Below are 17,426 nucleotides of genomic sequence, written 5' to 3' on the forward strand. Positions count from 1 at the left end.
TTCAGGATTCTCTTCATTACTTTCCCAAAACTAATAGTGATGCTCAAGACTTCAGGTACATAAACTGTCATTAAGGAACATAACCACATTGATTAGGTAGTCTAAAGACAACCAGGACTTAAAGGGCTTCAGCTGAGTTACAACTTGACATCTTCTGTTCCACTGATTAAGAGCTCAGTTTTAAAATACAACCTCTTAGACAAATAACTACTTCCATTTCTGAACTGCAAGAGGTAACCGGTCAGTCAGTATCAGTCACTTAAATTGTGGTTTAAGAAAAACAAAGTGTAACATGCAAACTGTACCTTAAAGCTCAGAAGAAAATCCACATGCACCAAACAAACCAAGAGTGGTTTTCCCATATAAACTCTTTAACATTCCATTCGGGAAGCATGCAAACAATTAGTAAAACCTGGAAGTTTGTCAACTCTTACAACTTCAAACTACTCAAGCAAAAACAACTGTATTGAAACAGAACAGGAACACAAACTTCAACTTCAAGCAACTTTTTGAAAAAGGTTATACTGCATATATTGCTAAACTGAACTGTAGTAACATCAAGTTGATGAATTTATATACTTTGTTGATCAAACACTTTTGAGTACTGCTCTTCCTTTTCTGAAGTGATGCGCCTTCCTCTCCTGGAATGGGATAGGAGAAAAAACAGGAAAAAAAATTTCTAGATAATAATCAGAATAAAGCAACTGAAGTTTCATGAAAAGGATCTCAAGACATTCTGTACTCTAGTCATCCCCCTCCAAAACTGGTAACTACAGCTTCTCTATTTCTGCTGCAGAGTGCATGTGCCTAGTTCACATTTCCTTTTAAAAAAAGTAAATGAAGTCTTAAATATAACATTAACAAACAACAGAAATTACAAACCACTTGGAATTTCATCAGAAACTGCAATTCTACAAAGACTGAACACATACAGCAAAAATATGATGACCAGCTGCCAACCTGGACTACAGTTTATTGGTTAAAGCATAAGCATTTTATGCAAAGTATAAAGAGCCACCATCCACAGTGGGTACTTAACCGGTGTGAAGACTATCAAGGCTCAAACCCACCATCCTCTATCCAAACTAGGGAGTAACCCACTGCCCTTTCAATTTGTCATTGAGAAATGATTAGCCAGCCTTATGCTTTAAGTGTCCATGAGCTGACTGTTCAGCAATTTATGTAATTTCGATTAAATCCACTGATTCCAATTTCAGCACTTGTTTCCAGCATTAAGCAACTAAAAACCAAACCCATACATCTCAGAGCATGTACAAGAAAAAAAATTCAAGTGGCATTCCAGATATGAATCGCTTCATCTTTATGGTATCCTGCAGGCGAACAAATTGAAGGTCAGCTCTGTTTTAAGGGTTTAATTTTGCTTTCACTACATACCTTAAAGTAGTCTTCTTGTGATACAAAGGTATTCCTCAGACGGTTCTCAGGATTAAACAGACAGGATACTACTGTTTGTATGCTCCTGTCCACAGACTTCTGAAATACAGTTAAAGGTGCATCTATTAACAATACTGATTTTCTTAGTTAGCCCACTACTAGCAATGTGGATGTCACACAGTTTACTTTGCATTCAGAATTCTTCTCAACTGCCTTATGTTTCCTGAGCTCTTTGTCTTGTTTCCCCCCCACCCCAACCCCCCAATCTTTTAATTTTGATAAGTCATTATCACCCTTAGATGTTACAAGGTAACTGTTCCAACCAGTGACATGCCAGCTCAATTGTGGAACAGGCTGACAGCTGAAAAATGAAGTCTCCTTTAGAAAAATTTAATTCAGAGCCAACTGTTGGCCAAACTGGGGTCACCTTCCCACCAAAAACAGTGAAGAAGGGAGTAAAACTTTACCGATTCAGATGTTTGAAGCTTAAAATAAATCCCTGTAAGATAGCAGGCAGTGCTACCTAACCTGCTTTTTTGGTACCTGCAATTTCCCCTGTAATTCTCAGCAGATTTAAGTAAAGCCTTGTCACTTAAAAACATTATTGTACTTAATGAAGTAGAACACACATTCTATATGGCCCTCAGAAGCACTACTAGTTTCAAGGGAACATGTAAGGCTTCTGAAGTTGTACACAAATCAGATACAGTGGATTGAGCAACTAGCTAAAGTGGCAACTATAACCTTAATTTCTAGGATAGTGGTCAGAGGTGCTCTTCACCAAGCCATGTAACTCTCGCATGCAATTAAAGTTTTGAGAAAGCACTTACCTTTTGCGGACTGTTAGTAGACGATTGTGTGGGCTCTGGAACAGCACATTCTGTCTGTATAAATTCTGGATCCTCAGTGCAGTGATAGCTTACTGAAGTATAAACCTGTATAGTTTTTTAATATTGTGGTGTTTCAGTAACACTGGGAAAACATGCACAGCTGTGCTGTCATTGGTCCTCACCTATCCATAAGCTATGCCAACTTTATCTTCACACTTCTGACAAAGTTTCATGAGTGGGGGAAATACTGTATCCTGAGATCTTTTAAGACAGTTCTACTTCCCTCTAAAAAGGATATATTCTAACACGTCTTTGTCCCCACCATAATCGTTCTTGAGTTAGGTCCTCAAACTACTTCCTCCATGTATGGGTTTTGCCATCAAGCATATAGAGCAATGAAGGCATTCACTGAGAATGAGACAACCAGCAGGTAATTTCAAGAGATTAAGCACTAAAATCAAATGTAAGAAGGGGAAGCAAAACATCTATTACCACTTCCCTTCCAAGAAGTTGCTTTTCTCTATACAGTTCCTTTGTTGTCTGAAGTTTCCTTCATGCTAATATAACTACATTTTTTAAGATGTAATAAGGTCTAGAAAAGCACAAGCCATTTTACAGTTTTAAAACTCTCCCTGCTTCCCTCCACTTACAGTGCAGTGTTGCAATTGGCAACCCAGTGCAGAGTTTAATTACAATAGCCAAGAGGCTGATAAAGCCATTATTCTTCATGGAAACATCCTTCCAGATGCTTCCAGAGAGGACTAGCAGCTTTTACAGCCAATTTTACCAGGATGTCAAGGGCAGGGTTGAACATTCTCTTTTCAGGGCAACATGGGGTTTTTTTGTTTTATTTGGGTGGGTTGTTTTGTTTTTGTTGGGGTTTTTTTTTGTGGTTTGGTTGGGTTTTTGCTCCTCAAAGTAGTCAGATTTACTCAGATTTGACAGTAGTTTTCAGTTTCTTGCAACATCATTAAGGATGTTATTTGTGATTATACACAGCAACCACAAGGTGTACATCTGACACTCCCAAAAACCCTTCAACACCAAAACTGTAACTTCAAACTGATGATATTGAGAGATATGGAAGCCTACAGTGTTAGCAGACTATTCCATTCTGAGCATCATCCTTAACCACCAGAAGGGGTATCATACCTGACCTCATCACAACTGGGGCATCCCATTTATGAATGGAAATTGTGATTATCCAAACAAATTGGTAGGTATAAAGCAGTAGACTGAAGGATGAAGTTTCCTATCTCCTTATGTGCCTGTCCTCTTTTGAGTCTGTGTAAAGAATGATACTTGAAGTTGCTTAACTGATATAGTTCTACAAAAGCTGTCTGCTCATATAATCAACTTCAAAATGTCTAATGAAAACCACCACGCACACCTCCTCTAAAAACTCTTTGGCTTGCTACCCTTTAATATACTGCAGCTGTATCATATTCATGGATGTTAATCAACAAAAGTTATTTCAAACCAACAGGGTAATCAGTATTTCAGTGACTTCTGAACTCTTCGAGTCTGTATCTGCCCCTATTAAAGCAAAGATAATTCTCACTAACAGAAATGCAGACTTTCCATGAAAAGAAAAAGGCTGCTTCTCTGCTGAGAAGCTGAAAGCAAAGCTTAGTACACATGATTGGAAGTGAACAGGAATAAAGTATTCTAATACTATCAGAGACAGAACTGTCAGATGCATTCAGGCAGCAATATATATGCACAAATTTCCATTTTTTTCATTTTTCCCCATTTACCTTCCACACATTCTACTGACATCTGCTGGGAATTAGCTTGAAAGAATACTGTTCAGAAGAAAATTAAGTATTACAGCTTTTAAACACTTAACAGAAACTGTACTCAATAAATACAAAATTATACCCAAAGAACACAAAAATGCCTAAGATGCAAGTTTAAGTTCCAACACTGTTAAAGAAATACACAGTATTTTTTTTCTCTCTTGTGGATGTCACGTGTAAAGTCACAGAAAACAAGTAATTTCTTTAGAAGCCATCAGCACCATCTACAGTCTGTAGCCGTCTGACAAATCATTTTAAAAAGCTGTTGAAGGGAGCCAAAAAATATCAGTATTTGCAAAGCAGAATATTTTGAGGCTTTTAAAATGTTAAAAAAATTTCAAACAATAAGCAGTAATACTATACAGATCTTCTAAGTCAGGATTGTGCGTTAGGTCACCACTTATTTTTCCTTCAACTTTTCATGGAAAACCAATTCTGTTCATGCTGAATTCCAGAATTCTGCAAGTATAGAGTAACACCATAAAACAGGTAGTTCTGTTCTGCCAGGCAGCTCCTAAAAAAGCACCACGTCAGTAGGAAATCCTACACAATTACCTACTCTGTCAACAGCTACATATTTGTATAGACCAGATTACATACAGATCCAGTGAACAAACAAGTTTGATCCCCCCCCCCCCCCCCCCCGCCCAAGTATCAAGCTGTCAAAACAGTGTGCTACCTGAGAAGACAAAGTTCCAGAAGTTTAACTCTGCAGACTTACCGGAGGCATAACATAATTTCTTTGCTCCCCAGCAAGCCATTGTGGTTGAACCTTAAAACAAGAATTGAACAAGAACCAGCTTTTATTCATTCATTTCCAACACTGGCAAGTGACTACTCTAATAGCCACCATTTGTAACATTTCATGTCTGGATTTTTTGTTAAACAGTAGTTTACAGGCTCCTGTCCTGAAGAAAGCTTTTTCACATGTACCTCATGTACTGTTTAGCACAAGGCCATCCTTACCACAAATTCAACTACCTCCTTCCTATTCTCATTCCAAGTTTAAAAAAAAAATAAAAATGACATTTCTAAAGATTAGGAAAATAGGGGAATCACAGCAGCCACTGAAAATATCTCAAACCTCTAGTTACTTCCAGTTACTAAACCACTTCTATTTTAGTTTCAGTAACAGGACTTACCCACACATTTCACTTATGAGTTCAAAAATCACCATCAGCTAAGTGCCTGTCCTGGTTTCAGCTGGGATAGACTTAGTTTTCCTCCTAGTAGCTGGTATAGTGTTATGTTTTGGATTTAGCACAAGAATAATGTTGATAAACACACTGATGTTTTCAGTTGTTGCTAAGTAGTGTTTAGACGCAGTCAAGAATTTTTCAGCTTCTGATGCCCAGCCAGCAAGAAGACTGGAGGGGCACAAAAAGTTGGGAGGGCACACAGCCAGGACAGCTGACCCAAACTGGCCAATGGGGTATTCCATACCATGTGATATCATGCCTAGTATATAAACTGAAGGGAGTTGGCCAGGAGGGCAGATCACTGCTTGGGAACTAACTGGGCATTGGTTGGCAAGTGGTGAGCAATTGCATTGTGCATCACTTGTCCTTCTTGGGTTATATTTCACTGTCTTTTTGTTATCTTCCTTTCATTACTATTATTACATTTTGTTTTTTATTTCAATTATTAAACTGTTCTTATCTTAACCCATGAGTTTTACTTGTTCTCAATTCTCCTCCCCATCCCAGGGGGTGGAGGTGTGGGGGGGTGAGCAGGTAGCTGCATGGTGCTTAGTTGGTGGCTGGGGTTAAGCCACACCAGTGCCTTTCCAGACATTTTTAGAGCTCAAGAGCACATCCCCTCTCTATATACATCCCACATTTATATAGTCTGGTAAGACTCAGTGATTCTGTTTTAAGTAACTAACACCAATTACCCGCACTATAGGATGCACAAATGCAAAGCTCCTTCCCATGAGAAAAAGTGCTAAAGATCCATGTACTTCTTGCTAATTTGGAAGTTGTTTTATCATTGCACATGTAAGAAAAAAATAAACTAAAAAAGAGAGTATGCTAAGTTATTCAACAGTTTTCATTGCACTGGAATACAAATATCACTAATTTTATTTTTCCTTTTGATTTCTGTGAAGCAGGAGCTGAAGGGAAATAGAATTCACAGAAAGAAACACAGAAAAATCAAGACTCCAGTTAAAACTTGAATGGAATGAACAGTGTTGTCAGGTATCAAACAGCCTTTCTGCTGATACTAAAGAATTACATACCTGATAGTTGTAGGCTGGCTGATATCCTACAGGAACTTGCTGCTGTATCAATAAAGCTGGTGAACTGTATGGATATGTCTGCAAATAAAGCTATTTTTTAAAATGCAAGTCTGAAGCAAGATAAAATATATTTGTAAAGGTTATTTATAAAGCCAGAAGCACATTTTTAGAAGTATGTAGTCACATTGTTACTTCAATTCCCGTTTCAGACTAGCTTCATTATTTAAAAGCTACCCTTACAGATTTCCCATAGGGCTCCAGCACTTCAGGCACTAAAAAAATCTCTAGAAAGTGGGATTCTAAAGTATGTTACATATCTAAAAATCCCACATCTGCTTGTAGCTAATCTTTTAAGTCATTTCAGAAGTACAACTCTTCCATAAACTTTCTAAAGCAGACCTGAAACAGACCAACTACCATGAAATAGTGAACTACAGCCTGAAGATCAGTTTCTTGGAGCCAAAGGCAAGTTAAGTATTACAATTCAGACACCTTCCCAGCATTTCTTCACTGCAAGTCTCAGCTTCTTCAAGGGATAGTTAAAGGCACCTTCCAACATTTAAGAGAATTAGCTCCTCCTACACTATTTCACTCTCCCAATAAACAGAGAATCAGCAAGAGTACTACTATCAAGCTCTCTGCCTTAGAAAAAATTATTTCTGCGAGTCACTGCAGTTTGCTCATCTTCATTTGCTTAAGAAAATGCACAAAACAGAACCAGTTTGCAATTAATATTGGCCTGTTGTACTGCCATATCATATATAGGGTTAATACAGGAAGAGACCATAATCTGGAAAGCCTTCTATTCACAGTACAGGACTCATAAGGCAATAAGTACTCTGCCTACACTTCAGTAAGAACACTTATCTGAAGTACCAATGAAGTAATGTCCTGTAGGCACACTGTACTGGTCACAGTTGTTAACAGCAGATGCTGTAACAGTGTTCTTACAAGGACACAACAGCAGTTCCAAAACAAGAATTTGTTCAGCTGGGGGCACAGGGGTGGGGAAGTACCACAGCCAACTTCTGGTTCCATACTTGTTTAAGAAAAATTTTATTTTAAATTTTGTAGTTTACTCTGAGACAGGGCAACAGTACCTTAAATATCCAGATGCATTTGATTTGTGAAGTGTATCTGTGACAGGTAAAAAGATCACTTAAGAACTGTTATATAATTAAATCTTAGCTCCACCTTCAACAGGTTTCTCAATCTCCCTGCCTTTTGTTTTATAAGGAGATCACATCACTGAATAAATTTTTCAAGGTTGTTGGCATTCTTTTAAAGTGGTTTGAAGTTAGGTCCTTCTTATTGGGGAAGATAATATGAAAACAAGTGGGTAAGATACACTTGGAATCTCAATACATATTCCTGAGCTTGTCTGTGCTTGCACCTTCAAAAGTATTTCATTATGATTCAAAAATCAGTGGCATGAACAGCCTTACCTGAACATACTGTGTTACTGGGCTCATTACAGCTGGAGGCTGCACATACGTCTCTGCATTTTGATTACTCCATACACTATGGAACTGTGGTGCAGGAGGATTGAAGACTAATGGTCTGGCATGCACATAAGAACCTTGTTTTAAAGCAAAGAAAAATAAAGTACTAAGACGTTTTCACGTGTATTTAATTTGTAATCTGAATTCAAGCTGCAAAAAAACTTAAAAAGAGTTTTGACTCTTAAATTTAACTCAACATTGACTGTATTGTATTGTGCTACCAACCTCAGTTTTATTATCAAAAAACTGTACATCACACAAGTAGCGAGGTCATAAAATTCAGAACTGAAGTTTAATTGTAATATACACATTGCATCAGGTAAAAGGGATTTGCAAGGATGTTAATGTATAATTAAGAAAACAACTTTGTAATATATACTTGTAATATGAAAAAATTTGTTTATATATACTTACACAAGTTTTGTTGCTTTCTAATCGCTGGTCCTAGTTTCAGCTTTTTGCCATGGAAGTTGATCTGTGACTGAAAGACAGGTTATTCTGTAAGCTGGGTGGCTTGTTTGATCTTAAAGAGGCTGTACTCTGCTTCTACACCACAGTATCATCAACTTCCATAACAACTCAGCCTCTATTCTCCTCTTCCACCTCAACACCTTATGCCTTTTACCTTTCATTTTCATCAGTGCTCTCAGCACACCCATTTGCCTACTCAGACTCTCCAAACCTATTATGTATCGCTTGCCTTAACAGCAACATGCACTACTAGTATTTTGCAACTACATATTAGTGACTGCCAGCCTTCTGGTTTTATACACACAGATTCAAACTATTCTTGCCTCAGTAAGGGTATTAATGTAAAGTGACCATAGTCTAGGTTCCCTTGAAACCCTGTTTACATCACCACTTACCTACCTTCCCACAAACTTCCTAACAGGCTTTGCATAACATGTTAGAAGGTGTCCACCTAATATTAAAGGAAATGGAAGGCTATCTAAGCACTACTGTTTACCTGCATGTTACTGTATTCTCTCTAGAGAAATTTTCACATGTGTTCCTTCAGAACATTCAACAAACATGCTGGTATTTCACAACCTTGTTGGCCAAAGCATCTACACAGTGCACAGACTAGTCAAGAAAGAGTAAAACTGAAATATGTTTCACATGTTCCTCAAATACCCAAACCCAGGAATACAAGCATCTGAAAGACTTGGAGAACAGGACTGGAAGCACTACTCAGTAGTCAGCAAATGCCCGAGACACAGAACTTCCCTTTCTGCCCAAATGCTAGTTCACACAGAAGGCAGGATATCACACTTTCAATGATTGATTACTGCTTTGCCAGCACAGTATCTGGGGCCATAACAAAAAGCACAGGAAGAATGTCAAGCACCCACCTGCCCTCCCTGCAGAAGCCAAATTTTCTGTTCTTCAGTGAAACTACTTAGTTTGAAAACAAGAAGGATGTAGGCTGAAATGGCACCACAACATCCTTAAACTTCAAGGTCTATTTGGACTGACTGTAGAAGAGGGCCTGTAACAAGACTAGAGTTTAAGCCTGGAGTATATAAAGTTGCTTTCATAGTTGGATTTAAGCAGATTAATGTTCATTCATTTACACAGGAACTTCTCCACAAGAATTCACCTTTGGGTCTGTTCTTACACTCTCTGCCAAGATGGTGACAAGAAACATGTTCACCTACCTATGAAGATGTGCATAGCACACATGATGCTACCTGAAATAGGTACTCTTGTTACAGTTCACAGGGCTACACTGAGGTTTACAAATGCTTTACACATCAGAAGTGAAAGATTTTTGGTTTACCCCAACTAACACAAATTTAGGACCAAGTATTAAAATCAGTATTAGATGCAGATACATAGTCTATCTAGATTCTCTATCTCATGCAACACTAAGGACTTGCCTGCTTCAGAAGAAAATATGCAGTTTGCAATTTTAACAGACATCTCACTAAGCTTTTTCTCCCATTTCTGCTAAGAAAGTGCCTTCAAAAGACAACAGCAACTTTATTGTTGATTGTAAAAATAAGGAAAATAGTCATATTAAAGTCTTATTTGATCATCTTCTCATACTGACAAAAATAGAATAAAGTACAATGTGGGTGGAAAAAAAAGGTGAAATACCCTGACCAGTTTGACAGGTTGTTGGTTTAGGGTTTTTTTTTTTTTTTAATCGATCCTGCAATCCTGTTGTGCCCAGAACCATGCTACCACCTTTTCCACTGAGCAATGAGAACTCCTGGAAGAGAGGCCTCCCTCAAAGCAGAAGGTAGCTTTCTGATCTTAACTGCAAGCAGTTTCACTCTGGACCGAAGTGCAGTTACAAATGGAATCAGACCTAAATCAGAAGAAAGGTACTTTCAGGTTGCACAAAGCTACAGATCTAGGCAGATAAACACAGGCACCTACAGTGATTCTAACCATGGAAAGGCTTTATCTTGTTCATTTACATAAAACATTGTGACCACCCAGTCCAGGTAATGTCTGAAATGGTTTAGTGAGGTGATCTCAGCTTATGACTTGAGCTCTAAAATGCAGACGTTCATTCTTTCCCTTTTTGCATCCCCTCCAGAAGCCAACAGCTTAAGTTGATTTCTACCTGGACATGCTTCTTCCTGATAAGGCAGTAATTTGTACTGCCTGTACACCTGAAATTTGCACTAAAAAGGAAATCTGCCATATAATTCTGTGTTCCAAGATCTCTGGTATACAAATACACATCAGTGAGTACTGTATTAAGAGATACACTGAGAGCTTTTAGTTTTGAAGAAATGCACACAGAAAATCAGCAATGTACAGGGCTCAGATGACAATGCTATTCAATAGGTCTTTACAGAGATTTCTGCCTCAGAGCAAGCATTCCACACTCATCTAGTACAATAAATGTAACACATGGTAAAGAAAAAAAGAAAAGGTATTCTCAGATAAAATCTGCTGCCCAATAAAGCAGTATTTTTGTCAGCATACCATGACAGTTAAAGAATAGCAAGCTTTTGAAGTCTTTTAGAGTCTTTTGGTGAGAATCAAGAATCTTCTGCTGCAGTTTCATTGCTCTCCACTTTGTTCAAACATGTTCTCTTCCCTGTAAAGGAGCTGGACAGCCAGTTAACACACCCAAACATATCACAGAAGACTAAATTTGTGCCTGGCACGTTTATGTGGATTTGTCTTTCAGATCTACTCCCCTATCCAAGAGCTTCAGAAGCAACTGAGAGATTGTTCATCCTCCAAAGACATGAGAGTTTTCTGAGGCAAAGACTTCAGAGAGGGAAATATTTCAATACATGTTATTTTCAGTTCTTGCACTCAGTTTTGGGAGAAAGAGGGAAAACAAAAAGCTTTGTCAGTAGTCTGTGACCTGCTGAAGCCTATCAGAACCAAATAACAGATTTAGTTGTACACGTTGACATTTAAAACTTCTCTGATACTAAGAGCAGAAGAGCTGTAACAGTTCTACCCCTTTATCTCCTGTGTAAACTACAGGAAAACCATATGACATGTGAACAGTTGCATCTTATAGCCAAGGAGGCTTAAAAAATACTTGCTCTCCAAGTAACATCCAAATGCACAAATACTGCAAGACAAACACATACTTCAACTGCTGAGACTTAAGAAAAAACTAATGCTGTTTTCTATGCTACTGTTATCCCCGATAATAATGCTGACAGGTCTATGTAACTGCCATAAACACAAGCGTTCTATTATAATCATCCAATACAGAAAGCAAGCAGCCATAAAACACACGTGAGGCTTTCAAGCACATAAATGAATAAGAACAACCAGAAATACAATGACATAAGATGTTCAAGCACACCAAGGTTAAAAGTAATTTTGTTTCTTACTTACATAAATATACAAAGATTCTACCACCAGTAGAGATTTTATCAAGTTTACTTTTTGGGCAGCCCTAGACTTTCCTTGTCCTAATGTACTCCACAAGGTACATGACTTGGTTTCCCCTGAACATGTCTCCAGCCTTCATACATAAACTTCTTCAGTTAATTTAGACAAAGAGCTTACTTCTACTATTTTTTGAACATCCACGTTGTCCAGGAAAGATACAAATCCATACCTGAAAAGAAAAAACAGGTTATTCAATAACCGGATTTTGATTTGTTAGCTCAATTATTTTGAACAAGACCAGTTAACAGCATATATGTCAGGTACATTATACTGCATGCCAAAAGTATGAAGTACAACATTAGTTTATATTTCAGCATGAAAATGCATTTACTGCTAACTAGCAGCATATACTACTGGGCCAGATGAAAGGAATTGAATGCCAGATTCTAGAATAATAAAAAGTAGATGTAAGGGCTATTCTTGCACTTCAGCTACTCAAAATAAGCATTATTGTTGATATAACTAACTCAGAAAGCAAAAAAAAAAGCCCTGTAAGTATTAAGATGTGAATTATTATCAAATTTTATATTTACTTCAGAGGTTTAGATGAAAGCAGGCATTACAGGAACAGCAACACCAGTGAGGGAAGTGATCCTTGAAATTGATGTTTCAATTTATTTCACTGCCCCCATAGTTTATCTAATCTATAAAATGAAGACAATTTCAGAGCATTATAGGAACAGTTGTGTCAATCAATGGAGTATGCCAATTCATTATCAATACTCAGAATATACACTGGCACAACAGAATTCACCATGAAGACTAGCAAGTGGCAGGAGGAAATAAAACAGATTTCCAGCTCAGGCACTACTACATATGCCTAAAAAACCCCATGACCTTTTTAGGATCTGCTCACAGAATCTTAGAAAAAATTGGGCTGGAAGGAACCTCCAGAGGATGAAGCCTCCTTCTCAAAGCAGCAATAACTTCAAAACTGGGAGAGCTTCCCCAGAACTCAACAGGCAAATAAGGATGTGTAGGACCTTACGTAAAGTGTTTCATCAGACACAATTCAGAATTTTTCTATACATTCAATAGGAATCTCCCTTGCATCAATTTTGTTCACTTATTTAGTTTCACTCTCCACCCAAGCAAGTTTGGTTGTTTTCTCTATAATTTACCAAAGTGTCAGAAGAGTGCAGTCCCATTGTCCCGAATAAACCATCTACCCCTTCTCTTAACAACAATCTGGAGAGAGTTCAGGATGGTTAACTAGTCTAGCCATCAGAAGAGTCATATGAAAGAACTCTCTGCATAAGCATCACAAAAGTTTCAAGCTTTGCTTCCACTGGTTAAGTGACAATAACCCTCTTTTCCCTTAACAGATAGACTGAAGTCAGAAAAAAATCAGGCTATTCTTTGCAAGATTATAAAGACTTAGGGGCATTCTAGATTTACAGGTTTCAGTGTTAATTCCCCACAACAGAAAACCGCAGCTAGCGTTAAGGCTTAAGCATGTCAATTGTGTTGCCAAGTAGCTGCTCATACCATCTATGACAGAATTACATGCACATACGACAACTTAAAACAACTATTCATGTTCTACTCACCCTTTGGAAACACCAGTTCTGTCAGTGATTATTTTCACCTCTTTCACAGTACCGTATCGTTCGAAGAAACTCCGAATTTCTGCTTCACTCATCTAAAAGAAACAAAGTCTTAAACTTCTTCCAGCACATTCAACTGTTTAGAACCGATTTAAAGCAGCCAGCACCATTTTTTAAACCCATCTTCTACTACCACAAGAATTCAAGTTAGTCACCTGTTCCAAAATTCTCTCATGACACTGCAATACCTTAAGATTGGTAAAGACACACATGGAAAAAAAAAAAAAACCAAGCCCCAGGAGTTAAATTCCCATATCCTTCCCACTGAAGTGCCCCATACCTATCTTAAAACAATTAGAAGTATATAAATACCCTTATATCAATTCCGCCAACAAAGACTGTGTTTGGCATGATTTTTCCCTCTGGTAAAACATATCCTTGACTGGTTGTTGACACACGGGTATTATCCTCCGAGACACCTGCACACTGGGCCTCCACATTTGCAGACTGAAAAATTTAAACAGAAACACACATTTCAGTCAAATTATTATAGTACACTTTAAGATACTACAATGCCTGCATCTTCCTATAGATATAGCATGGGACAATGAATTTCAATAGCACCTTTCCAATTACTTCAAGGAAGTACTTTGTGCAAATAGACCATTCATTGGAAAAAAGTTCAAGTAATTATTCTAAGCAGCTTTAAAAATTTAAATCTAGACCTAATCTATGCTACGTTAAGTAGCCCCCTCTGACTACATGAAGCTTCATGACCAGTGTTGCTACTACCAGACACACAGTGAGAACAACAATGTAATTAATTTCAGAACTTCATCAAATTCCTTTCAGATGTAAACAAGAAATTAAATTCTTTAAAGATACAATTTACTGTAAATCTATTATTCAACAGAACAAATTCCATCATCTTCTTGGTCAAAAGCTTTAAATACTTGAGATGTGAGTAACCTTACAAACTGCCTTAGAGCACAGGTAACAGGGTTATACTACAAGTTAGCTGCAAGAAGGGAAATCAGACCTTGATGGAATATTCACACTACTCATTTTCTCAGAAAAAAAGATTGTAAATTTAACTACAACAGGAATGCGAATGACTAAAAACTTGTTTCTGAGTTGTCTGCACCAAAGCAGGATCTCAAGCATGCATTGCATATACAGAAGAACTGCAGAGAATGTTAACATTAATAGAGCAACTACGGTCATCATGTGCTTTGCACACCCAGGCTTCTGATCCACCCTTTCGGTCCTAAAGCATTTTGTCACAACCTAGGAGTTAGATTCCTTCAGTGCAGAGGAAGATACAATGCTCCCTAAACACTAATTCAGGATCTTGTTCACATGAACAGACCACATGCAATTCCATTTCTTGTTACTGATGCTAGCAAAGATGTGTTCCATACTCTGCATCAGGTCTGAAGTGTGTTTTACAAAGGTATTTACAAGAACTAAAATACAACATAAGCACCATAGGCACCACAAACTCTAGCCCCTCTTGTCTTGTGCTCTCCCGAATGAATGATTCTAGCTATGTGCCATGCTTTGCGCGGCTGGTAAGAACATAAATTACTCTGACCAGTTCAGTGTTACTCATGCCTCTATATTAATCCACTTTAAAATATTAATGAACTTTTCCTTACAATTCAACTGGTGTGGCATTATCCCTACTTCAGATATTCCAAACTTTGATTTAGTCAGTTATCTGGCTTTTTGAAACCTAATAATTTGCAATAGGTAGCACCCAATTTTTCAATGTAACAACTTTCATGTTTAATGCACATTTAAACTGCAACTGTGAGTGACAAGTACTTATTCAACCTTGACACCCAGTAAGGGAATGAGAAAATTATGAGAACCAAACTAAACATGTGGCACATGATCTGTCCAGCAATTAAACAAAGCTATAACTACAATTCAGCCCTCCACACATTATTTCAGTGTGACTGAACCAAATTAACAACACACCATTACTAAAAGCCAGAGAGAGTTTGCCCCATCTCCTTCCCTGGTTCAAGTTCTAACATTCATCAGTTCAAATTATGCTGGCTCAACAAAATTTGGCAGTAAGGTTAACATAAAGTAAGCTGTTTTCACCCAATTAGTATTCTGCTATTGCTGAGAATTCAGTCAGCTCCCTCAGTTATCAGACAAGTGCCAGATCACCTCAGAATCAGCAGATGCAGAAGAGGAAATGGACATGGAGGCGGCTTAGCTGTTTCTTCTGAGAAGCACTAAGCCATCAATTCAATTCAAAACCATTTCATGAAGCTACACCTTCGAATCTGGTTCTATCACACCAGATACTGTTGCCTACGCTCAATTTACTCACCGACTATGCTTCCTACTGCAAATTATCAATAGAAGTTACAAGTGAATCCTTGCCCTTCATCCTGCAAGACCTCCCTCTAGCCTCCACTGAAGGTGAAGACAGCAACTTCCACTGTTCCACAGTAATTAAGACTGTTTATTAGAACATTTCTGCTGTAAACAGAAAAAGGGTCGTTCTCCTCCCTCCCTCCTATTATACCACAACAGCTCTTTACATCACTGTGCAAGGAAATCAATCCTACATTTCACAGGAGAAAAATTTTGTAGTACTTTTCAGACACATCCGCTTCTGATCCAAGCTCATTCTGCAGTTAGGTAAACACTTGTGCTAGCATAAAAACACAAGGGTAAAAATAAAGCAAGAGGTGAGGAGGAAACCACTTCCTTGGCTGCACCCCCACCTAAAGGGCATTTGAACTGAAATCTGAGACTGCAGCTCCACAGCAACCTTAAGCTGGCCTAACTGTTGGCTTCTACTTCCTTCTTTCTGGATCTGTTTCAGCGAACAAGGCTAAAAGAGAAGTATTCACTTTGCTGTGCAAACTCTCTGGCAACCCAGAACAGCTAACAGCTCACAGCAGAAGCACCCAACAAATGCCAGAACCAGCACAAGAAAGCGGATAGGCATACAGATACTGCTGGTACACAAGTCACAGATGGCCTTGGCTGCCATGGAAGTGCAGAATTCATTTCTCACACTAACGATGCAGAACACAATTTTCAATGAAAATACACTTTAGTGCTTTTACACATTAAACACCTAAAAGAGTAAACAGGCTACTTAGGCATTCTGACAAATGGGTCAACATCAAAAATAAGCATTAAGATCTGTTAATACATGTATTTTAAAACTTGAAGAGGAGCTGTTTTTGAAAAACGCACAGTGGTGTCTTACAGTACAAAGACAGGAAACAAAATCGCCTTTCAAAGTTACTTTTCAAGTCTTCAGTACTATAAAGCAAAACTTTTGCCAATTCAAACAAGGTATTGCCCTATCTAAACCCAAGTTTTTTACCACTGCAACATGTAATTGTTATTTTACTACCTAATGTAGCATTAAGTAAACAACTCTACTTCCACATAGGGTATGGGCAGGGCAAAGAACTCACACTGATGCTGAATCAGTGTCCAAAGGCTAAGCCACCTAAAGTTTTCAGTATCTGGAAAATCCTGAAGTTGACAAATTGGCTACCCTGAAACTATAGCATCAGCTGAAGTGACTCAACCTTTCAAAAATACCCTGAGTTGGGTTGATTTGTCTATCCATCTCATGTAGTATCTTTGAAATCAAATTTCAGGAAAGTGAATTTCAGGATCTTATTCAAAGTTTTTCAGCTTACTGAAATTAACAGATCTTTTTTCCCTTTCTCTCATCACAATGTAAATTTAATCAGCTTACTCTTTGCATTATTTCAGAAAGCATCAAGTTTAAGTTGATGCTAAGAACTAGATTAACGTTTTGATTACAGTAGTCATGAGGCTAGTTAGACTTTTGGCAAAAAAAAAAAAAAGGGGGTGGGGGTGGGAAACGACTACTGTTAGGGCCATGTGGTGGAAATACCTAGCTACTTAAGTGAGTTACAAACATCACTCAGTCTTATGCACATCTAGGGGAGAAAACCTTCACTCTTCTTTTGGCCACAGAAGTACATGTCCCTGATTTCTCAGGCTTCTCCCCGTCTTTCCCTGACCCCACACACTCTTTGTTTAAAATAAGTATTAAACATTTTCTTTTTTAATTTAACCAATTAAAACTCCTGATATACGTCCTGCTGTGCAGACTTTCGGTGCACAGGAACCGGTTACCATGACAGCACACTACCTAAAGAAAGAACATGGCTCCGGGTACAGGGAGAACGATGTCGTCTTTCCACTAGGCAGCAGGTGGA

General features: G+C 38.1%; 1 protein-coding gene across 1 annotated transcript; it reads right to left on the minus strand.

The window, feature by feature from the left end:
* Positions 1-505: 505 nt before the first annotated feature.
* Positions 506-15,408, minus strand: DAZL (deleted in azoospermia-like). Its single transcript, XM_010585910.1, has 11 exons — positions 15,373-15,408; positions 13,564-13,698; positions 13,195-13,286; positions 11,762-11,813; positions 8,180-8,246; positions 7,709-7,842; positions 6,264-6,341; positions 4,746-4,796; positions 2,226-2,330; positions 1,396-1,494; positions 506-641 (listed from the first exon to the last, which is right to left on the minus strand). The coding sequence occupies exons 1-11, from the start codon at positions 15,406-15,408 to the stop codon at positions 588-590; spliced, it is 903 nt and encodes a 300-aa protein (XP_010584212.1). The 3' UTR covers positions 506-587.
* Between the last annotated feature and the right edge of the window lie 2,018 nt (positions 15,409-17,426).

Source organism: Haliaeetus leucocephalus, unplaced genomic scaffold (assembly GCF_000737465.1).
Source record: "Haliaeetus leucocephalus isolate CR32 unplaced genomic scaffold, Haliaeetus_leucocephalus-4.0 Scaffold135, whole genome shotgun sequence".
Classification (NCBI taxonomy): Eukaryota; Metazoa; Chordata; class Aves; order Accipitriformes; family Accipitridae; genus Haliaeetus; species Haliaeetus leucocephalus.